The 18,349-nt window shown below is 41.6% G+C and overlaps 1 protein-coding gene across 1 annotated transcript in view; it reads right to left on the bottom strand.

The window, feature by feature from the left end:
* cryl1 (crystallin, lambda 1) overlaps positions 1-18,349 on the bottom strand; it is a 77,987-nt gene that overhangs the window by 8,971 nt on the left and 50,667 nt on the right. Inside the window, exon 5 of the mRNA XM_072264316.1 lies at positions 9,902-10,096. Within this exon, the coding sequence (XP_072120417.1) occupies positions 9,902-10,096 (195 nt within the window). The remainder of the gene's footprint in view (positions 1-9,901; positions 10,097-18,349) is intronic.

Genomic DNA, 18,349 nt, shown 5'->3' with positions numbered 1-18,349 from the left:
ATAGATGCACCTCTGGCAGCAATTACAGCCTTGAGTCTGTATGGATAGGTCTCTATTAGCTTTGCACATCTGGACACTACAATTTTCCCCCTTTCTTTTTTTACAAAACTGCTCAAACTGTGTCAGATTGCATGTGGATCGTGAGTGAACAGCCTTTCTCAATCCAGCCACAAATTCTCAATTGGATTGAGGTCTGGACTCTGACTTGGCCACTCCAGGACATTAACTTTGTTGTTTTTAAGCCACTCCTGTGTAGCTTTGACTTTATGCTTAGGGTCATTGCCCTGCTGGAAAACAATTCTTCTCCCAAGTTGCAGTTCTCTTGCAGACTGCATCAGGTTTTCCTCCAGGATTTCCCTGTATTTTGCTGTGTTCATTTTACCCTCTACCTTCACAAGCCTTCCAGGGCCTGCTGCAGTGAAGCATCCCCACAGCATGATGCAGCCACCACCATGCTTCATGGTAGGGATAGCGTGTTTTTGATTATGTGCGGTGTTTGGTTTATGTCAAACATCGCGTTTAGTCTGATGGACAAAAAGCTGAATTTTGGTTTCATCGGACCATAGAACCTACTTCCAGCTGACTTAAGAGTCTCCCACATACCTTCTGGCAAACTATAGCCGAGATTTCATTGGAATATTTTTCATCAGTGGCTCTCCCATTGCCACTCCACCATAAAACTGACTGGTGAAATACCCAGACAACAATTGTTATATGTGCAATCTCTCCCATCTCAGCCACTGAAGCTTGCAACTTCTCCAGAGGTCTCTTGGTGGCCTCCCTCACTAAGCCCCTTCTTGCATGGTCACTCAGTTTTTGAGGATGACCTGCTCCATCCAGATTTATAACTGTGCCTTATTCTTTCCATTTCCTGATGATTGAATTAACTGTACTCTAAGGGATATTCAGTGACTTGGAAATTTTCTTGTATCCATCTCTTGACTTGTGCTTTTCAATAACCTTTTTGCAGCAGATCACACAACCAACATAAATACCAAAGAGAGGGCATACAATAGAGCAAAAATTAGTGGGAAGTTAGAGTATTGGGAAGATTTTTAAAACCAACAGAAGGTAACTAAAAAAGTTAAAGGAGGTAAAGATTGAATTAGATGGTAAACAGCCAATAATATTAAATAGGATACCAAGTTTCTTCAGATAAATAAAGTGTAATAGAGAGGTGAGAGAAGATATCAAACAGCTGGAAAATGATGCTGGAGAGGTAGTAATAGGAGACAAGAAATGGCAGATGAACTGCATAAATATTTTGCATCAGTCTAAGGAAAAAGTTCTTGGGAAACTGCAAGGTCTGAAGATAGACAAGTCATGGAATTCAGAAGAATAAAGGGTGACCTCACTGAAACCTACCAAATGTTTAAAGGCCTCAATAGAGTGGATGTGGAGAGGATGGTTCTTATGGTGGGGAGTCTAAGACCAGTGTGCACAGCCTCAGAACAGAGGGGCATTCTTTTAGAATGAAGATAAGGAGGAATTTCTTTAGCCAGAAAGTAGTGGATGTGTGGAATTTGTTGCCACAGGCGGCTGTGGAGACCGGGTCACTGGGTGTATTTAGGGCAGAGGTTGATAGTTTCTTGATTAGTCAAGGCATGAAAGGATACAGGGAGAACGCCGGAGATTAGGGCTGAGAGTGAAAATGAATTAGCCATGATGAAATGATGGAACACATTTGTTGGGCCAAATGACCGAATTCTGCTCCTATATCTTTTGGTCCTATGGATGAATTCCTCCATTGAGAACTATTGGGAACTAATACATAGTTTTATTGTCCTGTAGTACTATTGCTAGTATTCTAATTTGTTCTGTATTTAATTTAAATACATAATTTGTTACTCGTTTTTTTTAAAAATACACATTTTTAACTATTTCCATAAAACTTCATCTAATTGGGGCAGCCACTTAATTAGGCTAAAATGTACTGGTCCCGATGTTTCCTAATTAAGCAGAATCCACTTCGTCCCTTTCTAGCCATTACCATGGCTTTGCTTTCAAACTGGTAGCATTCCACTTCCAACAACCAGTTTCAGCAAGCTTTGGTAAAATTCCACACATCTGTTGTCTTCTTCATTTCAGACATAATAACATATAGGACTTAAGTTTAAGAACTTACACAATGCAATATTAAACATCAACAAATCAAGGCTTGCACAACACCTGTTTAGTAATTTTTTAACTATAACCAATCAATTCAATTACGAACATAACTCAACATTATTAGAAAAACATTGCTGGATTAAGTTACTAGTGCAAGATTGTGATCAACAAATAATTAACTCATGATATTAGAACAAGTGAGATCGTCATGCCTCTGTGGCTTATGTCATACTGCTTAACGTTGGCAAAATAGATATAAAGCTACAATACCTCCCCCACCCCATTTTCAACAATCATCTACCCCGAACTTAAAGAAGGGAAAAACATTCTCCACAGGTCTTGCTGGTCTTATTTGCTCAAGTATCACCATTTTTAATTGATCTTTGAAATGCAGTGTTTTTAATACCAAAGGATACTAATATTTAAAAAGTGATATGTTAATAGATAATTTAACGGCGAACTCTCAAATGCTGAAAATAAAAAAATAACAAAAAGTGCTGGAAATGCTCAATGTATGAGGAAGTATTTGTGCAGAGAGAAAAGCAAGGCCACCGTAACCATGGGAACAAGTTGCAGAAATCCTCGTGTCAAATGGGATAATCGGGGACCTTTGGGGTGATAATTCAAAGAAACAGGACAAAGTCAGGTTTTACTAACAGAAGAGAAAAGCTGAGCCAATGATGGGTGACTTACAGTAGAGGTATCCAATTTTGCCATAGACAGAAATGAGCTGCCTGAAGTTAAAAGATTACCTTGAAATATACAGTGCTAAATCAAATCAGTGAGAGTTGTGCTGGGCAGCCCACAGGTGCCACCACACTACCGGTGCCAACTCAGCACGGCCACAGCTCGCTGATATTAACTGTATGTCTTTGGAACATAGTAATGGGGAGGACAGGAAAAACTCCTTACAGGCAGCGGTGGAAATTGAATCCTAGTTGGTGGAAGCTGGCGCTGAAAAGCAATGTGCTAGCTGCAGCCCTACCATGCCACCCTGCTGTGATTAGATAATCAGTTTAAGTTTAAAAGACTGACGTGCCCAGGCAGAAGACGAAAAGCTGTTTCTTAAGTTTGCACTGAGCTGCAACACAGTGGTGCAGCAGGCCACAGACAGACAGGTCAGTGTGGGAGTGGGATGGGGAATTAAACAGCCCTTGTGGAATTAATACAGGTACTTTGCAAATTAGTCAGCCAATTTGTGCTCAATTTCTCCAAAACAGAGCTAAAATCACATCGTGGAGACTGAATCCACCTCCTGCAGGACATGCAAAACCTGGTCCTTCACCTCCTACTTTCCCAGTATTCAGGGATCCAAACAGTTGCCCGAGGTTAGGACAGGATCTAGATGAATTGGGAAAGTAATTTAAGGAATATCAGATGGAATTTAACTGGGACAATTATAAAGTGATACATTTTGGGGGGGTAATCTAGGGCAGGACAATCAGTGAATAACAGGGTCCTGAAAGTGTTGTAGAACACAGTCACCTTGAGATACACGTGCCTAATTTCCCAAAAGTGCTGACACAGGTAAACATAGTGGGGGGGGGGGGGAAAAGAGAGGATGAGGATGAATAATAATAATATGCACTTGGAATATGGTGGGTGAGGGGTAACTTTAGAAAGGCCTATAAAGTCATGAGGAGATAGATAAGATGCATTGTCAATCCTTTTCCAAAGTTAGGAAGCAAATCTAAACCTAGGAGCCATAGGCTTAACGCGATGGAATAGATGCTTAAAGGGGCCTGAATGGTGGGTGTATGGAAATCCAACTTCTGAGAAACCTTTTCTCTACTTTTTACAAAGTCTTCACATCCTTTCTGTAATGGAGCAATGAGGCAGCAAGAATTGCACACAATACTCAGTCTCACCAAAGTTTTACATATTTGCAACATGACCTCCTTATTCCTGTATACCCCAAGCACTTAAAGTAAGCCATGTGCCTTCTTTACCACCACGTTTACTTTCATATCACTTTCAGTGAGCTATGGACTTTGATCCCAAGATCCCTCTGCACATCAACAATGCCCAGGGTCCTGTCATAACTATATACTTTCCCCTTGCGTTTGAACTCACAGAGTACAGCACCTCACAGTTGCTTTGATTAAATTCCATCTGCTATTTCTACGCTCTTATATGTAATTGATCTGCATCCTTCTGAATCTTTTGAAAGCCCTCTACATTGTCCGCAGCTCCACCAGTCTTTGCATCATCTACAAACTTAGTTACACACTTAATTACATTTTCATCCAAGTCATTTATATACACAGTATCACAAGTTACAGAGATCCTTGCACCATCCCTGCAGAACACTACTGGTCAGAAATCTCCAGCCAGCATAACATCCTTCCACCACCACAAATGGCTCCACAGGGCAAGCTAATTCTGAATGCAAACTTCCAAAACAGCATGGATGTCATGCATCTTCATCTTCTGGATGAGTCTACCACAAGAGAGCTTGTTAAATGCCTCACTTAAATTTACATAGACAACATCCACAGCTCTACCTTTGTCATCGCTCTTCATCAGCTCCTTGAAAAACTCAGACCAAGTTAGTAATACAATTTGCCCCACATAAACAAGAGAAAATCTGCAGATGCTGAAAATTTGAGCAAGACACACAAAATGCTGGAGGAACTCAGCAGGCCAGGCAGCATCTATGGAAAAAAGTACAGTTGATGTTTTGGGCTAAAGCCCTTCAGCAGGATTTGCCCGAAACATCAACTGTACCTTTTCTCCATAGATGCTACCTGGCCTGCTGAGTTTGTGTGTGTGTGTGTGTTGCCCCACATAAAGCTATGCTGACTGTCTCTGGTCAGCTCAAGTTTTTTTTTCCAAATGCATACAAATCCTGTCCTTGCAAATGTTCTCCAATAGATTTCCTACCACTGATGTGAGGCTCACCAGCCTACAATTTCCTGTATTATCCCCATTTCCCTTCTTGAAAATAATACTGGCTACTCTCTAAGATTGACGGTGTGTAGAAGTATACTTGTAGAGCTGTGCCTTTATTTTAATTGATGTCATTTGAGATGTGCTGTGACAAAACAGGAATATAAATTACAGTCGATTTTTGTGTGGACCAGTGCTGAGCCTACTGCTGCATAACACATAAATGATTTAGCTGAAGATATAGGTGGGCTGAGCAGTAAATTTGTAGAAAACATGAAAGTAGCAGAGTTGTGCACAGTAAGGAAAGTTGTTAAGCAATTCAGCAGAATATAGATAAGCTGTAAATATGAACAAAAAAATGACAGGTTGAGTTCATTCCACTTAAGTAAGAGGTGTTGCAATTTGTAGGGCAGTAAATGGCTGGATGCTTAGGAGTGCTGACATAGAAGTGAAAACCTATAGCTCCTGTAAGTGCCAACACAAGTAGATAAACTGGTAAATACTTGCATTCATTGGTTGGGGCAATTTGTTATAAAGTCAGGAAGTCATGTTGCAGCTGTATAAACATTTAGTTAGGCCTCATCTGGACTATTGCATGCAATTCCAGCCATCACATTAAAGGAATGATGTGGAGGCTTTGGAGAGGAGGCAGAAAATGATCACCAGGTTGTTGCCTGGATTAGAGAGTATTAGCTACAAGTGGTGGGACAAATGTGGATAGTTTTCTATAGAGTCAGAGGCCAAGGGAAGACCTGAACAGTATATATGAAATCATTAGAAGTATAGCTAGAAGAGACTCAGTTTTCCCCCCTGCACCCCACCCCACCCCCCATACCCAAGGTGCAAGTGTCAAATACTAGAGGGCATAGCTTTAAGACAAGAGGAACAAGGTTTGAAGGAGAAATATACCTGACACGTTTTTGTTTCATAAACACAGAATGGTAGGTCTCTGGAACATACTGCCAGGAGAAGTGGTGTTGCAGATACAAGAGCAATGTTTAATAGTCATTTAGACAGAGATGAACAGGGAAGGAATGGAAGAACGTAATTCACACATAGGCAGGTGTGCAGTTTAAATTGGCATTGTGGTCAGAACAGACACTGTGGATTAAAGATCCTGTTCCTGAGTTCAGTGCTCCCTTATCCTGGAATCCGAACACAGCAAAATCTTAAATTTATCTTTAACCAATTCAGAAGGATTTTGAGACAATGATTAATTTAAAGGAAAAAAAAGACAGCAAACAACTCAGCTAGATGTAGACTTTGGTCAGTACTAAATCTCAATAGAGACGGTTTTGGTGACCTTTAGCATTCCTCTCCTCAGTTGGCATTGCAAACTTTATCCCTGCATAAATGTACAAAAATGTGCATGTTAAAATCCAAACATTTTGGCATATATTAACAGCACAGACCAAATCAAAATTCCAACTCAACTTCAGGGTGCATTAAGCCTGCCTTAGTTTGAAGTGGCTGCAAGTTTGGATTGATTTTTTTAGACCGAGGCTTAGAAAGCAACTCCACAGGAAATTTAGCACATTTTGTTATTTGCAGAGGTTCAGCATCACCTAATCAACTGCCAATCTGTAAAGTAAGCAACACACAAAAAATGCTGGAGGAACTGAGCAGGATGTAAACTTTGGATTTCTGTTAGATTCAGTGGTCACCATTACAATTGTATCAACCTCCCCACCCTCTCCTTAATGGTCACTTTTGAATCCTTTCAATCCCTTCCAAGGAAACTTAGTTGGCTGCACCAGGCTGTTTGCAATGTCAAAATCAACCTCATACATCTCAAAAGCCAACTACTTATTCCACAGTTAACTGCTACTTGAACCTCAAACAATCTTACACACTCATTCTCCATGTTTCCAAAAGTTGCTTCTGCACTATTTTTAATTTATTTAATATACATATATACTTACGGTAATTTATCTATTTTTTCCATATTTATCATGTATTGCATTGTAATGCTGCTGCTATGTTAACAAATTTCATTGCATATGCTGGTGATATCAAACCCAATTCTGATTCATCAGGCAAGTTTTCCAACCTATTCACCTAATTTCTGTTACATATAATTTAAAACCACAGCATTCCTGACATGGTATATTCATACTGGTGTTTAAGTTCCTTTGTGGATTTGCCCCAATTTTAGTAACAATCACCACAATCCCTTGCACCTTTATGAAAGTGCCACAGTGATACTTAATTCAAGAGCAAGCATTCCATTTGTGTTTCAGGATCAAAATCCCAAAGTCATACTTCATGAGACATCGTCTTAATACTAAGTTCTCGAATGCAAGTGGCTTACATTAAAGATTCCAAAAACGCACAACTACCTACCTTTAAGAAAAGTAATTTATTGGGGCCAAATGTGGCAGACAATTTAAGCGTGTATAGTAAATGGAATAAGTGGTTTGTTTTAAATATATTAGTTGAATGATGAATATTGGTAAAACTTTGATAGTTCACCTGATTGTAGAAGAGCAAAGTTCTTTTTGGGACCAATTTACTTCAGATTGTCTGATCAGAAAATTGAATAATTATAGGCTGACAAGTACTTAGTGCTCCTTGTTCTGTACATCATCACCCCAAACGCTGAAATTGTAGAATGTACATTGCACTTGTGAATTTCTCAGATGAATTCACTATGTGTGGCATGTTGTCAATGACTCTAAATCTTTTAAATATTACAGCTGAGGTCAGGGATTTAACAAGATGGCACACTACCACTGATGACACATATTTTTGTAGGCCGCATCGAGAGCCTCGGATGCAATAGCTGACCCCAGCAGATTTGCAGGTGAAGTGTTGCCTCACCTGGAAGGATTGTTTGAGACCCCAAATGGAGATTAAGGAGGAGGTGAGGGGGCAGGTGTAGCACTTTGACCACTTGCAGGGAGGTGCCAGGAGGGAGATTAGCGGGGAGTGACGAATGAACAAGCGAGTCACGGAGGGAGTGATCCCCATGAAAAGCAGGGGGGTGGGGGGGGGGGAGGGGAGCTAAAGACATGTTTGGTAGCAGGATCCCTTTGGAGATGGTGGAAGTTGCAGAGAGTGTTGTGTTGGATGTAGAAGGTCATGGGTTGGTAGACAAGGACAAGAGAAACTTTATCACTGTTAAGGCGGGGGGGTGGGGGGGGGGAGATTGGGTAAGCGCGGACATCAGGGAAATGGAGGAGATGCAGGTGAGATAAGCATGAATACTCAAGGAAGGGATACCCTGTACTTTGAAAAAGGGAGGACTTCTCTTATGTCCCAAAAAAGAAAGCATCCTGGGGTCAGATGCGGTAGAGCCGAAGGAACTAGGAAAAGGGAAGATCATTTTTACAGAAGACAGGGAGAGGTATAGTAAAGATAACCATGGGAATCAAAAGGTTTCTAAACCGTGTCGATCAACAGTTTGTCTCCAGAGATTGAGGAAGGGGAGGGAGGGGGTCAAAAATGGACCAAGTGAATTTAAATTTGTATGTTAGAATAAAAGGTAAAGATAACAAGCATAGTGAATCTTGCATTTCAAAAGGTATTGAAGCCCTGTTTAAGAAAAAAAAGGTGGTGCATAGCAGATATAGGCAATGAGGTGATTATGGAGTACAAGAAAAGCAAGAGAACACAAAGAAATCAAGCAGCTAAAAGAAGGCATGAAGTTGCTCTAGCAGACAAGGTGAAGGAGAATCCCAAGAGCTTCTACAGATATGTTAAGAGCAAGAGAATTGTAAGGGGAAAAATTGGTCCTTTGGAAGACCAGAATGGTAATTCATGTGTGGAGTTGAAACAGATGAGGGAGATTTGAAACGCATTTGTGGCATCTGTATTTAATCGGGACACACCATCTATGACCCGACTGGTGGCGTAGTAGCATACGGGACGAAAGGTCGTGAGTTCAAATCCAGCCAGCCGGCTCCCCTGCACGCTTTCCATCCGTGCTGGGTTACGAGCTGGTGATCTCTTTGGAAATTCACCCGGCAGAAAGCAATGGCAAACCACTGCTGTAACTTGCCTCGTATACGAATCCCCACTACGTCAAAGAGGCGTGGAGGGAAGTCCTCCGCTAACTGGAGAAACTCCAGATGTGACGTACCTTTCCTTTACAGAGTCTATAGAAGGAGGCAAAGCAGCATCAACATGGACCCTGTACAGATTACAAAGGAGGTGTTTGCTACCATGAGGCAAATCAGTGTGGATAAATCTTGAGTTAATGACTATTTTATGATACTATGTAGTGACAATACAGGTTTACAAACTCATTAAACTTAAATAGAATCAGAAAAGTATTGCATGGAAATGGGCCATAGCAACCATGATGCATATCAACACTAATCCAATTTACCTACATTCTGTCTGTATCTCTTGTGCCTTTCCGTCTAAGTACCTATCCAATATATATCTACTTCCTCAACCTTGTCTAGCAGCTCATTTCAAATATTTACACCTTATGCCAAACACTCACTTTAGATCTCCTTGAATTTCTCCCTCTGTTACAGGCTACACAAGACAACATATTGAAGGAATTGCGGATCCTTACTTCAAGATGAAGCAAGAAGCCATTCAACAATCTCATATTCTTACTTGGGATCTACTCCAAGTATATATGAAAAAATAAAGCAGTGCAAAGGAGGAAGTGTTCATGGGCTCATTGTCCATTCACAAACCTGGTGACAGAGGGGGAGGAAGTGGTTTCTGAAATGTTCAGTGGGCATCTTCATGCCCCTGTACCACCTCAACAGTAGCAATGAGAAGTCAGCATGTCCATGTTCTTTTTGTAAATCCTAATATGTTTGTAGTTCTAAATCACATACAGAGTAGGATTTTCACCTATATTTCTCATGGATTACCGAACACCCAATTAACTCATTACAACTACCAAAAATACAAACATTGTCAAATACGTAGGTATACATACCTTAACAAGTTTCCATGACTCTCCAATAATTGCATATTGAATTCGATTTAAAGCAAATCCTTCGATTTCTTTGGTCAACTTGACTGGCAACTGGCCAATTTCTTTCATGAGTACGTACGTTTGTTCCAGAATAGCAGGATGTGTTTCAGGATGAGGAACTAGTTCAACCAGGGGTATATAGTAGGCTGGATTCACCTAAAAACAGCAAGTTTCTTCTCTCAATTTCCTTAAAGCAATTTTGTAACATTGCAAACTACTATGGTAACAAGTAAAACTTGAGTTAATATCATAAAATAGTTATGTAGCGAGAATACAGGTTTACAACACATTAAACTTAAATAGAATCAGAACAGTATAGCATGGAAAAGGGCCATTTCACCTCATGTTCTCCATAGCAACCATGATGCATATCAACACTAATCCAATTTACCTACATTCTGTCTGCATCTCTTGTGCCTTTCTGTCCAAGTACCTATCCAACGTACATCAGCCTCGTCTAGCGGCTCATTTCAAATATTCACACCTTATGTCAAACAATTATGCTGCAGATCTCCTTTGACTACACAATGTAAAATATTGAAGGAATTGCGGATCCTCACTTCATGATGAGGTGCTTCTATAGAAGAAAGAAACAAGTCAACAACCTCATGTTCTTACTTGGAATCTACTTCAACAGCTTTCAGAACAGAAAAGCATTATCTTTTCCCCTTAAAGGAAATATTGGCCCTGATTTTTCAGTACATTTTTTTACCTGCACCATCTGCTATGATACTTATTTAGTCATCAATTCACTATATCCAGAAAGACAGGACCCTAACATGGCTGCCAGAACAAGCCATCACCCCATTCAGTCAGGAGAAGCTTTGGAAGAAAGTCATGTCCTAGCTTTGTTACCTGTCAATTTTTTGATGCTTCTGAATGTCTGGCATTCTTTTATCTCATACTTAGTAATATAGGAAGTCATTTGATGCACTGAGCCAATACTGGCTCTCAGAACAATCACATTTCTCTACTTAGCAGAAGATAATGACAAATTACTCAATTTCAGGCTTCTGCATCAGTTAAATGAACAACATTCTGAAATTGCTGGCATTACTTAGGTAAGTGGAGCAGTTCCACACTCTGCCTGTAGAATCTAGTCCAATATATTATAATTCCTAGATCCTGTAATACAATAAATATTGCCCCAAGATGAAAGTTTGTAAAATTTAGGAGAAACTTTTCAGATGTGCTAGACTGTCATCATTAATCTGCTCAATACCCAATACCAAAATTAACTCGATTCAATCTTTGGCTGTTAAAGAAATTCACAATTATAAGATATCATGTAGCCCTCCTGTAAATATCATGAAACTTTTAAATACTGGCTCATAACGTCATCATTGGAAGGAATGTAATGAATTAAACATAGAACATACAAGAGGAATGCACAGGAACAGCCCCTTCAGCCCACAATGTTATAACGAACCAGCTAAAAAGCAAATTCAAAAAACCAATCCCTGCTAACTACAAAATATCCATATCCCACCATCTTCCTCACATTCATGTGCCTATCTAAATGTCACTTAAAAGCCTGTAAGTAAAAAAAAAATTGCTCCTCACATCCCCTTTGAACCTACCTCCTCTCACCTTCAATTCATGCCCTCTAGTTTTTAAGACATTTCTATCCTGGGAAACAGACAATCCCTTATAATTTTATAAACCTCTACCAGATCTCCCCTCAGCATCCGCTTCTCTGAAGAAAACAACCCAAGTTTGTCCAGCCTCTCACGACAGCACATGCCCTCTAAGCCAGGCAGTAGCAGCATTATTTAGACTTTTCTGCACCCTCTCCAAAGCTCAACGCCTTTCTTATAGTGTGGTGACCAGGACTGTATGCAATACTCCAGATGTGGCCTAACCAGAGTTTTTATGAAGTTGCAACATAACTCCTTGACTTCTGAAAATTCTAACATTTTTTAGTAAAGACCAAAGTAATCAATTTCTGTCAAGATTTTTAAGTGACAAGTTTATCACGTCACATAGGGACACGAGCTCAACAAAAGATTGGACTTCTGATTGCATGTTAACCCAATGAAATATTTTTATTGCATCATGCTTCTGTGAAGCAGGTCAAGCATGCTTCTTAAGTCATTAGAGTATAAGCCAAATTTGTCATTATTCAACTTCCTGAGAAGAGAATTCTGTCTTAAACAACCTTCCTGTGTTTTCTGCTGGTATCCCTGTCCAATCACTTCAGTTGCTCTGCTTCCGTCATTAAGGAACATTACAAGTCTGTCAAGAGTTTTGATTCCAACACAATCCCATTAACATTTCTTCTTACCAGCACTGGATTTATTTCTATTTATCCTCTCTGACATTATAAAACGGCCTTACAAAAGAAAAAAGTAGAAAAGGATTCAGTACTCACCAATTCACTGATCTGCCTCACTAACCAAAACATTTTTAATTAAAAAGAGAAGGCAGAGAAAGTAAATTGCTACCAAGAGTAGAAAACAGGCTTAAAAATGTAAGGTAGAAAGGTAGTGATGCAAGTGACCTTTTAGTTATTGCAGTTTGGATAACAGAAATTTGCCCTTATGGAATTCAAAATCACTAGAATTTTCAAATTCATTAAAATTATGACATTTATTAAAGATTATAATACACATTTTTAAACTTGCATTTACTGAAACATATGCAAAAGACACATTAATATTACAGAACTCTGTGATACATAATGTGGAAGTCATTAAAATTGCCAGGCAGCACCTGTGGAGAAGATTAATGGTCATTGATCTTCCAAAAGAACTGGAAAAGAAGTTATAAATGAAAGACAAACACAAGAGCTTCTGCAGATGCTGGAAATCTGGAGCAACACACACAAAATGCTGGAGGAACTCAACAGGTCAAGCAGTGTTCATGGAGATGAATAAAATAGTCAAAGTTTCAGACCGAGACCTGTCATCAGGACTGGAAAGGAGGGGGGAAGATGCCTGAATAAAAAGTTGGGGGGGGGAGGGGATGGAGGACTAGTTAGAAGGTGATAGATAAAGCCAGGTGACTGGGAAAGATAAAGGGCTGGAGAAGAAGGAATCTGATAGAAGAGGAATGTGGACCATGGGAGAAAGTAAGAAGGAGGGCACCAAGGGGAGGTGATAGACACATGAGGAGTTAAGAGGCCAGAGTGGTGAATTGAAGAGGAAGGAAGGGGGTGGTGGGGAGGGAAAAAATATTGGAAATAATGCAGAAGATGAGAAATCAATGTTCATTCCATCAGGTTGGAGGGTAACCAGAAGGAATATGAAGCATTGCTCTTCCACCCTGAGGGTGGCCTCATCATGGCAAAAGAGGAGGCCATGTCAGATTGGGAATGGGAGATAGGAATTAAAATGACTGGCTACTGGGAAATTCCGCTTTTGGCAGATGGAGTGAAGGTGATCGACAAAGTGGTCCCCCAATTTATGTCAGGTCTCACCAACGTAGAGGAGGCTGCACCGGGAGCACCGGACACAACAGACGACCCTATCAGATTTACAGGTAAAGTGTTGGCTCAGCTGGAAGGACTGTCTGGGGTCCTGAATGAAGGAGGTGAATGGTCAGGTGTAGCATTTCTGTCACTTTCAGGAATATATACCAAATGGGAGATTAGTGGGGAGGGGCAAATGGACAAGGGAACCCCTGTGGAAAGTGGAGGTTGGGGGTGCGAAGGTTTGATGGTGGGATCCTGTTAAAGATGGGAGAAGTTACAGAGAATGAGGCGTTGGATGCGGACTATCATGTGGTGGTAGGTGAGGACAAGAGGAACTCTATAACTGTTAAGATGGTGGGGTATGGGGCGAGGGCAGCATCAATGGTAGAGAAAGGAAAACCCCACTCTTTGAAGGAGCAGGGCATCTCTGATGTCCTGGAAAGGAAAGCCTCATCCCGGGAACAGATGTGGCAGGGACAAAGGAACTGAGAAAAGGGAACAGCAGTTTTATAGGAGACAGGATGGGTAGAGGTATAGTCAAGAATAGCGATGAGAGTCAGAGGTTTGTAAAAGATGTTGGTGGACAGCTTGTCTCCAGAGCTGGAGACAGAAAGATCAAGGAGGAGGAGAGAAGTGTCAGAAAGGCCAAGTAAATTTAAGGGCAGGGTGGAAACTGGAGGCAAAGTTGATGAAATTGATGAGATCAGCATGGGTGCATAAAGCAAGGAAAATATACCAATGCAATCGTCAGTGTAGTGCAAAAAGAGTTTGGGAGCATTACCAGGGAAGGCTTGGAACGTAGACTGTTATACATAGCCAATGAAATGTTGGGCATAGCTGAGGCACATGCTGGTATACATGGCTTTGTGGCGACCCACTTTCAGCACACTTGAACCGGCTCACGAAACAGCGCGTGCCGGCAGAGAGGCCAGCCCCAAAAAGGGCACCAGGCCACCTTCACCAGCAGGGGGAAAATCCCACGCGCGGAAAGGGTCTGCGAATACGCATTCCCCACAGCAGTCGGCTTTAAAGGAGGCCGCGAAGTTTGAATAAATCTCTTTTATCGCAACTCCAACTCACCGACTGTGTTGTTATTCTAACGCTGTGTGTAGCACACCGCTACAACTGGTGACCCCAACAGCCCAAACGATATTTGGACCGACACCGCATCTGTTCACGCAGATTCGTTAAAACTGCCAAGCTTCTGGACACTGCAACCTCGCCTATGGTTCAAACAAGCAGAAGCCCAATTCCACATTTGGCAGATAACCTCGGATTCCACTCGTTACTACTACGTGGTGAGCTCCCTCGACCAGGAGACAGCTGCACAAGTTGAGGAGTTTATACAGTCGCCCTCAGAGGACGGCAAATACACAGCATTCAAAGCCCTGCTCATAAGGACCTTTGGACTCTCACGGCGTGAGCGAGCTGCCTGCTTACTGCACCTGGATGGTTTGGGAGACAGGCTACCGTCGGCATTAGTGAATGAAATGCTGGCCCTGGCTGAAGGACACAAACCCTGCCTCATGTTTGAGCAGGCATTCCTAGAGCAACTGCCCGAGGACATATGCCTGCTGCTGTCCGACGTAGATTTCAGCGACCCCCGGGAGGTGGCAACCTGGGCAGATGTGCTGTGGGATGCCGAGAAGGAGAGGGGGGCGTCCGTCGCACAGATCACCAAGCCACGTGCCCAATGGCAGACCGGGCTCAGGTACCGCGGCGCAGAGGCAGACCTCCGAAACAGAGGCCGATCCAGACTGTGGACATTGGGGGATGTATCGCTGGTTCTGTGGGGGAGGGGGGGATTATGTGGTGACCCACTTTCCAGCACGCTCGAACCAGCTCACGAAACAGCATGCGCCGGCAGAGAGGTCAGCCCCAAAAAGGGCACCAGGCCATCTTCACCAGCAGGGGGAAAATCCCGCTCGCAGAAAGGGTCTGCGAATATGCATTCCCCACAGCAGTCCCACCCGGGGAGGGTGGGAACAGGAAGGCTTTAAACGAGGTCGCAAAGTTTGAATAAATCTCTTTTATCGCAATTCCAACTCACCGACTACATGTCGTTATTCTAGCGCTGTGTGTAGCACACCGTTACAGCTTCACCTTGAGTTTGGAAAAAGGTGGGAAGAGCCGGAAGAGAAATTGTTGAGGGTGAGGACCATTTTTGCCAGATGGAAGAGGGTGGTGGCAGAGGGGAACCTGTTGGGTCTTTCCTTGAGAAAGATGAATGTTGGAAAGGAGGAGGAATATTTTCCTGTCAAAGCTGATACAACCTGGGTCACCAAATTAAAATATTTACATTTTTTTCTGCTTCATAACTTTATAATTTCTGGTGTTTCTTCATGATAAATGATTCATTAAATGTTTTCTGCTTTGCTGAGAGTGTACAGGAAAAACAACATAAAAGGTTTTACAACATAATCTGGAAACAATGAACAGTGGTTGCAAACTTCAGGAAGACAAAGATTGGTGAACCACTGACAAGCATTGTAATTTATATTTGCAATTAATTTATAGGAGGAAAATATGCAAAGGGAGGAATGACAAAGAGGTTGTAAAATTAAAGGGGAGGGAATGCATGAGCATTGTATGTTTGTAATCCTTGGAAGAGGCGGAAAAGTTGACTCAAATGGGACCATACTTATCTTTGCAAAGGTGTGTTACTGGGTATATGCATTGCATTATGGAATATTTGTGGGCAAAGAGACAGGAACATTGGAACGGAGATATACATGACAAGTTGCTGGAAATCTCCAGATCAGACAGCATCCGTGAAAACAGAAAAAAACCTGAATTCATGGTACAAGCTTTCACATTCTCCAAGAAGACCATAACCTTGCCATGGTTTGGAAGCTTGCATGCCTCAATGACCTATGTTGGCTGGAGTCAGGGCTTTATGCTTTTGCTCTTGGTACGGTTCCCCATGCCAAACAGGTCAAAGGATAGAGGATGGACTAACAGTGGCCTACCAGTCCTCCAGGTTCAGGGGATCAGCTCATGGCTAATAACACCAACTGGGATTCAGCAATGAAGTATCCTACATTTGAGTGCAATGGTATTCCTGAGTATCCACCCGGAACGTGAGTAACTGACAGTAGTGAAAACCGAGAGGAAGCTACAGATATGATGAACGAAACCCTGAACACTGCCAGCAACGGAATTCATTCATTGCTCCCCAGAATGGCAGCCAGGCAGCAAGTAATCCTGGTCAGTTCCAAATTTGAGATGCCAATTTTATGATATTATTAAATCTTAATCCAAAAGACTGGAACATACCTACCTAGATGCAGTTCCTTATGCTTGAGTTAGGCTTCACTGGAATATTGCAAACATCCAAAGGTGGATCAGGTGGAAGTGGTATGGAATATAGGGGGAGAGAAAGTTCAAAACTCATACAGGTGTGTTCTGTCAAGCAGTCATCTAATCCGTGTTTACTGCAAGTTCTCTATTGTCGGGGTGATCACATCATGAAAACAGTGCAATTCACTAAACTGAAATGCACATAAACTGGTGCTTCACCTAGAAATTCTTCATCAAAAGGGGTGCTAGCTGGGAAAGAAGGAGGCGTTTTGCATTTCCTGCTGTTTCATGGAAGGAGCGGGGAAGTGTCAAAGAGAGATCTTCTGAATTCCAAAAGAGGGGATGATGTTGATAGTGGCAGTATACTGCTGAAGTTGGCAGAAACAGATTGATCTATTTACCAGGATGCTGTCTGGACTGGAGTGCATGTCTTATGAAGACAGGTTGAATGAGTTGAGGCTCTTCTCTTTGGAGTGAAGGAGGATGAGATGTGACTCGATAGAGATGTACAAACGAGAAGGGGCTTAGATTGAGTGGCCAGCTGGAGAGTTTTTCCTCAGAGCAGAATTGGCTAATAATTTTAAGTGATTGGAGGAAAGTATGGGGGGTGGGGGGTATATCAGAAGCAAGTTGTTGTTTTTTTTAAAAAAAAAGTGGTGGGTGTGTGCAATGCATTGCCGGGGTGGTAGTAGAGCAAATAAATTAGGGACATTTAAGAGACTCTTAGATAGGCCAAATGGATGAAGAAATGGTGGGCTATTTGGAGGGAAGTGCTAGATTGATCTTGGAGCAGGTCAATCTTATCTGTCCTTGCCAACATTGTGGGCCGAAGGGCCTGTACTGTGTTGTGTTCTATGGAAGGAAGGAATGAAAAAACAAAAGGAATGCCATTTTTCTCTTAGTGGACAGGGGGTGGAGCATGTAAATGTGTTCAATCAACAGTCGGGGGGGGGAGAAAAGAGGTAAAGGAGGGCATTAAGAAAAGGAAAGATTCAACTGGAGTCCATGTGGAACAAGTAGAGCTATAGATATTCACTAAAGAAAAACACATGGCTGGTTTTGACCAACACCTTGCGAAACAGAGGAGTAAACAGAAACAGGATGAATAGGTAAAGAGAAATCCCAGGAGGAGGAACTAACATCAATGTCAAAGAAAGATGTAGTGGATCATGAAAAGCTTTGATAGAAAGAACAAGGAAAATCTGCTTTTTTTGGGGGAGGGGTGTAATGAGATGGAAAACATAAGCCTAGTAAAACAATTGGCAAGAAGGAAACAAATTTTCAGGGGATTTTTAAAAACCTGGAATTCACTAATTGGATAGTCAGAGCAAGGACTTCCAGAAAGGCAAATGGACACTTCTCAAAAACAATAAATTTACAAGATTCAAAAATAGGAGAAAATCTGCAGATGTCGATTTACAAGACCACTAAAATTTTAGCCAGCCCCCAAATACTGTACCAGGAATGAACACCAACACAACGGCACTTGAAGGATGAGTTTAAATGGGCTCTTAGTGTTTGGAGCAGTCAACAATGGAGCTGAAAAAACAGACTATGATTATGGCAGTTAGTGAGCACAGTAGGAGCTGCATGACAATAGAGGCGGAATTAGTCACTGTGTGGATACACATGCTATTCTACTTTCAGATTAACTAGAAAACCTTTGGAGCATTTTTTCTTGAGATACTCTGCTTTTC

The sequence above is a fragment of the Mobula birostris genome, chromosome 7 (genome assembly GCF_030028105.1).
Source record: "Mobula birostris isolate sMobBir1 chromosome 7, sMobBir1.hap1, whole genome shotgun sequence".
Taxonomy (NCBI): domain Eukaryota; kingdom Metazoa; phylum Chordata; class Chondrichthyes; order Myliobatiformes; family Myliobatidae; genus Mobula; species Mobula birostris.
This window is presented reverse-complemented; position numbering and strand designations above follow the sequence as displayed.